This window comes from Squalius cephalus (assembly GCF_949319135.1).
Source record: "Squalius cephalus genome assembly, chromosome: 5".
Taxonomy (NCBI): domain Eukaryota; kingdom Metazoa; phylum Chordata; class Actinopteri; order Cypriniformes; family Leuciscidae; genus Squalius; species Squalius cephalus.
The window spans coordinates 26,100,764-26,110,829 of record NC_137126.1 but is presented as its reverse complement, the minus strand read 5'-3'; the positions used below and the strand labels follow the sequence as shown (position 1 = coordinate 26,110,829).

The 10,066-nt window shown below is 37.8% G+C and overlaps 1 protein-coding gene across 10 annotated transcripts in view; it reads right to left on the bottom strand.

Moving 5' to 3' along the window:
- Positions 1–571: 571 nt before the first annotated feature.
- The window catches only part of fsta (follistatin a), a 157,455-nt gene continuing 147,960 nt past the window's right edge, over positions 572–10,066 (bottom strand). For 7 of the 10 annotated variants that reach the window (XM_079873190.1, XM_079873192.1, XM_079873197.1 and 4 more), the window contains 6 exons: positions 6,587–6,672; positions 5,191–5,382; positions 4,671–4,889; positions 4,249–4,473; positions 3,695–3,925; positions 572–2,115 (listed from right to left, as the gene is read on the bottom strand). In XM_079873190.1, coding sequence (XP_079729316.1) covers positions 2,027–2,115; positions 3,695–3,925; positions 4,249–4,473; positions 4,671–4,889; positions 5,191–5,382; positions 6,587–6,672 — 1,042 coding nt within the window. In that variant the 3' untranslated portion in view covers positions 572–2,026. Of the gene's footprint in view, positions 2,116–3,694; positions 3,926–4,248; positions 4,474–4,670; positions 4,890–5,190; positions 5,383–5,658; positions 5,794–6,586; positions 6,673–10,066 lie in introns of those variants that run through there. The other 3 variants (XM_079873198.1, XM_079873199.1, XM_079873191.1) reach the window with 2 other exon arrangements.

Below are 10,066 nucleotides of genomic sequence, written 5' to 3'. Positions count from 1 at the left end.
ATGACACAATATCCATGGTAGTATTTAGCACTTATTAGTATTGAAGCTGTTGTTTGTTCTAGCTGTGTGCTTTGAAATGTCATCTCCGTTTCCTCAGAAAATAATTATTGTCAGGTGGTTTGTTTTTTCCACCCTTCAAATCCTCCTGAAGACAGTTTAGTGTTAATGTTTCTGAAACGGCAAGATGAGGTAAATGTCAAGCTTCAAAGACTGAATGCAGCTAGATATGTTTACTCTCATGCTCCTCCAGGGATGAGCCGAGATGAGGAAAACACCTGTCTGTTCCAATTGATGTTCAATTGAAAAAGCAGTGATCGTCTCTTCTAGCACATTTGCACAGTAACCGTTACTACTCAAACCATGTTCATTTTACATCACATTACAAATCTACGTTATCTGGAATCATACACCAAAGCCTTATAACGGCGTGCATGTAAAAGAAGTAATTGGTGAGTGACTGAAAATTCAAGAAAAGTGCAACTTCCAGAGAAGTTCTTCTATGCAAACAGAAAGGAGACTTGTGAGAGAGACCACACAGATCATTGTGAAGGAGCTACTTGAGCACAAGATGATTTTGAGAAGCTCTGCATAACACTGGCCTTTAGGGAAGAGTGGCACAAACTGCAAGACAACAGTCCTCTGAAAGAACAATGTTTGGAGTTTGTCAGGATATGATGTGAATTGTGGGATCATGTGAGGTCAGACTAGAGCATTTTAGCCTAAATGCAGAGTCATTTCTGCTTTATCATCTTGTATGGTGGTCATGGTCATGCGTGAGAACCAGTTTAAATCGGAAAGTTTTGTCCTTATGGGAACATTGGCAGGATTCAGTTTCAAATGATTTCCCTACTAGCTGAATTGTGTATTTTCTGGCTATAGATCAGATATAGAACAAATCTTTTTTGAGTCAAACTCAAGACACTACAATAACAATTTCATACAAAATATTGAGAGTAATAAATCGATGGGTACATGTTATTTTATCAATGGCAGAACTCAATCCTTTAAAAAATCCATACCACTGACCAATTGATATGTATTTTTTTTATTGATTTCACTCTTAATATCTGTACAAATACATCAAACTTTGTATATACATATGACATTTACATAAAAATACAAAACTATATATTTATAACTGAATTTTGTTTTTATCTTGAGATGTCTGAAAATAAAAATGCATTTTGACAACAGAGTGAAAACAGCGAAAAAGAGTCCTCTTTATGACCTTTTCTTTAGCTCTGCAAGAGCAATATAGAGCAGAATATTGGCAAAAACAAGACAAAAAGTTGCATGGCACAGTTTTCTCAAACAAGTATCACCCACTGCTAATTTCTGTTCTATCGCAGCACTGTTGCTGTTGATGACAGATAGCATTTTGTACAAGTTAATCATCAGGGGTTTCCTATATGAGAAACGGCTCATTTTCAATGTTATCCTGCTACACCATATCACAAAACATTGAAGAACGTTCAAGAAAATCCCTTTGGTCAGTTACACTAAACTGTAAACGAAACCAGAAATATACATGTACATTAAAGAGTGACATTTTTTTCCTATGCATTTCCATTTTTTTTCCAATAAATAAACTCACAAGCTAACATGCAGGTATGTGTGAAATAAACATCTGTGATACAGATTTGACATTGATAAGCATTTATACAGCTCAGGGAATGCAATTTACAGCTTGCAGAAGACTCACACTTTACATGATAGCATTTCACCTCACAATAAATAACACTGCTTCTCTTTGGACAAATATATCTCTCGGTCATAATAAAAATAAAAAAAAAATAAAGAAAAGGGAAAGACAACACAAGTGATAACAAAATAGCATGATAGACAAGTAAGCCAGACACTGTAAATGTATAAATTATAAAACAGAACACTGTATAAATAAACATCAAGCAGACTGAACTACATGTATACTTCTTTCTTTTTTCTCTGAAAAATAAATTAGCATACACATATGTACAGTGTGGACATGATTCCGTGCCCTAGGACTGTTCCACTGGTTGATAGGGCTTTATCCATCCAGTACAGGTGATAATTGGATGTAAGCCATGTAGTCCTGGTCTTCCTCATCGTCATCTTCCTCCTGGTCTTCAGTAATGGCTATATGGGAGAATACATGGTAGCTGTTGCATGAATATAGACCACAACAGCGCAGAATGTATGTGAGTACATCTTTTTATCCCAAAGCCTCTGACAATCTAGTGGGTTTTAGGCTACTTGCCAGCTTGACCAGGTGCTCTAGCTCCCAAAATTATGCGACAAGATGTACATAATAAAGGAAGTCACTGGTGTGACGGGACAGGGCTGATCAGAGGCTTTAATGGCTCGTCTATTCGGCAGATTTCCGAATCAAGACCAAAAAAATGCTCTTGCATTCTACGACTGGCTGCTATTTTTCTGGTTTTGCGTCTATATATCCATCACTTTGGATGCACTGTTGTACACCGGTCGACCGTAGCTACGTGGTCAAGCAATGGCACAGTTCTGAGGTATATAATATATATATGTACATGTATAGGTATATATATATATATTGGTATATATATATATATATATTCTACATAAAAGTTTACATTGAAAAAATGACATAGGCAAAGCAATGAAACATAGTCCCTCACAAACAAATAGGACAACACGATCACAGCAGAACTGCACACACATATTCACCTTTCTAATGTTAGATGTCTAACAGCAGAGACAGAAATAATAACAATCTTGTCCTGCAAACTGTAAAATGCTGGTGTCATTCAAACCATGAGGTGATCATAAAGTTGGTCCCTTGAAAATGATACCTTAAGGCACGAGAACATTAAGGTAAGCGATTCATTCACATTGATCATTTGATTGGTTTGCTAGCACAAATTGGAATGTAAGTATTCCCTCTCTTTGATGCTGTATTATTGATAGCAGATCTAGCTTCATCAATTCATTCTCAAAGCTAGTTAACCATCTGTCGAAATAGGTAGTCTAGTTAACTTTTAAACAATGGCACCAATGTTACAATCACCTTATGTGAGTGTAAGGAAAAGGATTTGTGTCTTTTCAAACCCTCAGGGCTATTTATGTCATAGTGCATTTGAAATCATTGATTACAGCCAAACGCATTAATCAAACAAAAAACAAAATTCATAAAACACGTACATAATAACCTTGAATATGGAATTGACAAGTTGATATGATTATATAGGTCTCTACATTTACACTAAGTAACAAAGGGGGACATATGAACTCAACCTGCTGGTCAGTAACAGGTCAGAGCGAACTAGAATTCAAACATGACGATGTCCACTAACTGCAGAAGTTAGTCCGCACATGTTTTCTTGTTAGTTAAATGAAGAAAATTAGTATGTCAAAGGACTCCTTGAAAGAGCTCTTTGTAACATTTTTTGAACTCTTGTTTTTTTTTAATACATTGTATTCATTGATTTCCATTGATTTAGTAGGTTCTTTTTTTAAATAATTTTTTTTTTCTTTTTCTTTTTTTCTTCTCAAGAAAATGCAAAATGAATGAAGCCAGCCAAAGAGGACATGCAAAGAACTTCCAATCATAAGTCCTTTCTGTAGCTTAACTCTTAGCAGCAGGAAGGGAATGAAGAGGCGTTATTTGGAGGGGTGGGAGGTTTTGGGGAGGAGGTTGCTGGGGGCAGCATTGGATTGTCTTTTAAGATGTATTACTTACAGTTGCAAGATCCTAAATGCTTAACCTCCAGGAGAACCCCCAAAGAGCAAGCGGCCTGCTTCATGGCGCACTCGCTGGGATATGTGGTGTTGTCGCTGGCGCACACGGCCTCCTCCGAGCGACTTTCTGGGCATGACTCCACACAAACTGAACAGCGCCCGCGACCCATCTTGGCATCCCATAGACACTTCTTCCCTGCGCTGCACTGGATATCATCGCATGACTTGGCCTCTGTAAACACAAAGGAGGAAAAGAACCGTCAATTTCTACTGACAACACTACAAAGAAATACATAAATGTAGTTGTTGTTGTGGACAGCTGTAGGCAAGTCATGTTCAGTTTGTTATAACACACGAGGAGATGATGTTGCCAACATCAGGAAACAATTAGACACCAATGACTTTCCTTTGCAAGTAATAATCCCAACTGGGATTGTTACGAAAGACATTGTTGCATTATGAACTCTGAACCAAACTGCACTATTTGTGTATTTGTAACTTTTCTCATTTAAATGAAACTTCACAACTCCTAGCAAAATGTATGTGAACACTCACTGATGCATTTCCCTTCGTATGCCACTCCAATGGATCTACCGAGCAAGCACGTGGCTCTCCTTAAATGGCACGCGCTGGCGTAAACAATCCCATCGTTGCCACAAAGGTACTGGTCCGGAGATGTAACCTCTGGGCATATGCGGTTGCATGTCACACAGTACGCGTTGTTTGTCTGGTCCACCACACAAGTCGAACTTCCCGGACACAAGACATCACGGCACGTCTCTGTGAAGATGAGAAGGGAAGACTGAATGATTTTCTTATTTTCACAACCGATGACCTAAATGTTTCTTTATTCTTATTTTATAGTTGAATTGTGTGACTTTATTTAGTATTGTAAGTACTGCAGGGCTGGATAAAAGTGCTGAAATCTCTCTTATGATTAGACAGGGTTTTTTTGGTGTGAAAGCAGTGTTACATACTTTTGCATTTGCCTTGATACTGCACCTCCAGATCTGGGTGCCCTTTGCATTTGGATTTCAGAAGGGCACATTCATCTCGGTATGTTTTTCCGTCTGAGCCGCACACCGGCCCCTTCCAGGTGATATTGGAGCAGTCTGGGGCACAGACGCAGCGAGGCTTACTCCTCCTGTTCATTTTACATCTCTTCCCAGGGCCACAGTCCACATTATCACATGTCTCTAAAATTCAGAGAGGCACACAGGAACATGTTATTTAAAAGCAGCTGATTTTTTTTAATTACACTCATATCACACATTAATAATCTATTATTAATTAATCATTTTTTATTCGTTTTTATTTAGGCTATATTAAAGCAAGAAAGTGTGAGAGATGAGGACGGGGATACTGAGGCACAGTTTTTATGTCTAACTTTTTTATGATTACTTTTTACATATGCATGTAATACGTTTTTATTATATAAAATAGCAACCATATGCTTATTAGACGTTTCCACCTGAACAAACGAACATGGGATTCTACCTTTACAAGGTATGCAGTTTGGAGCACCGCCATTGAAGATCATCCACCTGAATAATGTGCTGTTTGGCACATCTTCCTCGGTCCAAGATGTACCGAGCCTCCCACTCCGACAGCATTCCTCTCGACTCATCCCAGGCATGTAGAGGACCTGACATCTCCCGTTCTTGCCTTGCTGTAGCCAGCAGTTACCAGCTGTAAACAAAAAGAAAAAGAGCCAGTCGTATTAAAGTCTGAAGCCAATGACCCAGACACAACACGTGCAGCCTGTATTAGCTGGAGCTCTCTTGCTCCCCCTCCCCCGCTGTATTTTGTCTGATTTTTCCCAACGTAATGCGACTATTTTACACTTGCATGCCTTCACCCAGACAACTCAAGGGCTCTGGGTCTGGTCGGGAATATGCTTTTCCTGTCGTCGATTATGTTCTGACCAGGCAGAGATTTATTGTCTGAAATTAAGTGGCAGTATACCTATTTAAACAATGTGCATGGCAGTCTAGACTCCAGTTCCTCGAGCGCTCTGTGCCAACTGTCTGCGCTCATCACGTTTCACCACACTTACAGAAGCATTACAAACGCTGCTTTTACCAACACAAACGCATTTATCCGCTGCTCATAATAAGGTTCAGATAATTTTTTTTTTAACTGTCGGGTCAACCATGAGGGGAATTAGTCGTGTTTATTTATTAAATTAGGCATTCGCGCCGGGGATAGCCTACCACGAGCCAGACAATCCAATTAAATCATACAGTCACGCGAGCTTCATCAAACTTTGTTTTAAAAAAGGATCGTGCTCTTTTAATGACCGATACGCAAAGCGATTCTAATAATTAAATGCATTTTTTTTCTTTTTTTTTTTTTGCATTATGTCCACTGATTTTTGAAAGCCAGACGAGGTAGGCAGTCTAATTTCACTATTTGAGAAAAAATACAATCGAATGTCTAACGCATATTTGTTAAATATGCATTTAAACAAAACATTCATTCTTCATATTATTGATAGACAAAAATACTATCATATTGATATGAAACATTTTATTCATTATTATCAAGACAAGAAATGCATCTCGGTGTCCTCTAGTTTTGACAATCTTGACGTGGGCATTTATTTTAAATAACGATACAATTTTCTGTTAAATTTTTCATTTCTTAATTTAGCCTAGTAAATTTCGGCTGTTCTTTTCTTTTTTAGATAATGGTGCATGCAAGGACGCACCTGTCTCGAGGATACCAATGCAGGCGCGAGCCAAGAACAAAACTTTACAGTTGTCTAGTATTTAAGCAGCTCTCCTCATTCTAAAGGAATACTTTAATTCTAAAGGAACTGCAGCCCAACCCCATGTCTAAAGCATGTCAAAGAATAATTTTGAAGAAACAAATAAAGAAAAAGTGCACTCACCTTGCACTTTTTGATCTTCAATCAAATAACATAGCCATAAGAGTAATAAAATCATTCCCGGGTGGAGGTGCTGACGCTTTAGCATCCTTAGCATGTTAAAAGAGAGAAAGAGTATTGAGACGAGCAGCGCAAAAGTAATCTTCTTACTCAGGCAGTGCTGAATGAACGCTGCTCTCAGAGTGCCACCTCTTTTTAAGTGTATAAGGGGTCTCGGGCCGACTGTCTGTGGTGTGGGCGGTCTTCCTCTCTGTGGGGGTGGGGAGAAAGACTTTTTTCCCCCAAGTTCTTTCAATCCAAATCAGGTGACATAGCTTGGTTGAAACTTTCTCTTGCCTCTAAATCACATCAGAGTTTTGCAGAATACTAAGTCGCAGGAAGCATACATAAAATGGTCCAATTTGTATCTTGTAACCAAGAACCATCCTCATGGATATCCAGACCTGATCAGACGTGGATGTGACTTTACAATTACACAGGAAAATAAGATTAGCATTTTTAAACTCACCCCAAAGACCCAGTTACCAATGAATATTGCGTTTTTAGTGTTAACAGAAGGGAACATGTTTGTAGGTGAATGATTATTAAGACTCTATAGGCGGGTGTGAATTACAAATAGGCTACAACTGCACATTGGTAGCCTGCGACAGTCCCCACAAACCTTTGCGGAGATGGGAAATGTCACAACTTTCCGGGCCATGACAGGTCTGATTAACAGTAGAGGGTGTTAATTTAATACAAGGTTACTGCTGAAAGGTGATCTGAGCAAGGAGACAATGGATTACAGAATAAAAGCGAGAAAGACTATTATTAGACGAGACAGGTGTTGCGGTTTCCCTTCGGGATCACAATCTATATCCCATTCAATTTCCGAACGGCGGTGGCGCGAGGCAGACTACACGGAATTCATTTCCATAGAAGTGAGACACGCGAGACTGACTGCAGGAGTATTTTGCCTCTGTGCTGGAGGCGCACGCGCGACCTCTTCTGCAAGATTCTTGAAGCACAGAAAACAGACGTGTGCGCGCACGCTCAACTTCAGTTAGGCCATCAACTTTAAGAGGACGGGAGTCTCGCATGTTGAATGAGACTGTAGCGAACACACGAGATTTTGGAGTAGCCTACTGTTTCTTTATTTGAACTTGATTCGACTTTTAGAATTGCTTGATTTTTATTTACATTTTAGTAAAACCAGTCATTATAGAACAAACGTGTGTATAATCGCCTACTTGCGATGAATTGCAACTTAAATGAATCTTCAATTTCTAAATGTATAGGCTATTCAAAATATATTTTTCTACAAATCAGACAATCTGCAATTAGGCTAGTCTACGCGAAACCCAAAAGTTACCCAACTGTATAGGCTATAAAGACCATTCATCGATTAAATCAAAATTCCAGTTTGTTTGAATCAGATTGCTTTTGTGTAAGACTACATGAAAATGATTAGCCTATGTTTTCCATTCAGAACTGACGCGTTTCTGTCCTCCATTTCTGACACCTTTAACTTCACGTTTAGCCAATTCATAAAACTCCAGGAGAGCATATTGTAGCCTGTACGGTGAACTTTTGGCACAAACAGACTTTATACAAAGTCTACTTCCCAATACGTTGGCAGTGATTTCATTTTAATATTAGGCTATTATCTGCGTTTGACAAAATCTCAGGGTCTGATCAAAGCATGAAGGCTAATACCTTTTGTTCAAGCCAAGAAATGATAAAACATGTTACATGTATTTCCACCGGCTGTCAGTTACAATATGAGCCAACCGGATGACAAGCATAGCCTAATGACTGGGAGTGTATCATTAGAACAAGTTCCCTAGCTGCAATGTTTGTCCCGGGTCACGTGGTGCACGATGAGGCAACTAAGCATTGCTTGGTTTCAAAAACACGTATCCAAAACAAAATCCACATAGTCCAAAATCCAAAATAATATTTGGTCGATAGAATATTTTGTTGATGTTCTAACTACCAATATGATGTCCTGTGTTTCCAGATATGCAAAATGATAAATAAACCTAGCCTGACTTATTAAGAATTATTAAATACTGTGGAAACCAAAGTAAATAAAACAAAAATACATTATTATGATAATATAGCTAAAGTCACCTTAGCTACTTTTGTTATGAAGGCCACAACCTTCACAAGGTTCCTCCAGCTATATCTTGTTGTCGTCACGTTAACAGCTTTATTGAATAGTAATAATATGCCGACATCTAGTGGCAGTGTAGTGCTTGTACAGTTGTTGCTAACTTTGCATTTAGACACAACAAAGACATTATAACATTTTTTTTAATAAGTTTTGGAGTTATTTGACAGCGACTCACAAAAAATCAAAACGTCAAAGATTAGTCAAAGATCAGATCAGGAACAGAATGAATTATTCATGCCTCCAATATCCACTAGATTGCTTCCAAAATACTGCAAACATGCAGGCTTTAGCTCAGACCTCAGGAACCAGTAAATTACTTTTTAAACCATTCAAAACAAAATTGTCTGAAAATGTGCACTAAAGGCACCTGGGAAAGGTAAAAAGGTCAAGATGTGAGTAATAGTTCCAAGTGGTTTCTGAGCTAATCCCTCCCCTCTTGAAGTATTTTCTGAATATTTATCAGAATGTGGTTTTCATCGCAGACCTACATACACCTAAGGAACCTTTGTTAAAGAAATATGGTTGGAATTATGTTTTTATAAATGCCAAAACTAGGAAGCTACACAAATGTCACTCTTTTATTTAAAACTGGATTAAAACAAGTGAGTTTTGAGAATCTAAATCTTTGGGGAAAAAAAATCAATTCGAATAAAAATATTTAAAAAGGTTTACTCAGTTGAACAATACCATGTTTTTATAGACACGCTATAGAGTTCAGCAGCAGTGTTTACTGAGGTGCTGGATGTTCTTGTGCTTTTTTGCACATATTTTCCACTCGTTTCTCAACCTCTTGTCATGACACTGCCCATCATCTATCCAGTTTTACCATTTAAGGAGTAAGCAAAAGGAGAGAAAATAAACAGGAATATCTGATATCTGATTACAGTGGCATGCAGTGGTGTTCTGAAATGAGGAGGCTAAGTCCTCAGTTTTTTTTTTTTATAAATAAAATGTAAATTCATATCCCATGCAGTTACACTTAATGTTACACATTTCCCTGGTTAAAAGAACATTACTTTACATTACATCAAAATATGTTGGATTATTATTATTTATTTTTTTACATAAACAATGTAATTTATGTTCTATTTATTAAAACCAAGGATAAATCTCGTCAAGTTAGAGTTTTAAGCATTTTTATATTTATTCCAAAACAATAACTAAAGGCAGTAACATTTTAAACTATATTGTATCCAGCACTTTTTTTTCCTTCTTCTTTTTTTGTGATAATATTCAATAGAGTTAGTAAGAGTTTCAATGAACTCTGCTTAGACTCGCTCTGCACTCAACACACTGTTTACAGCCCTGGAAAACATTTAAAGTCCCCA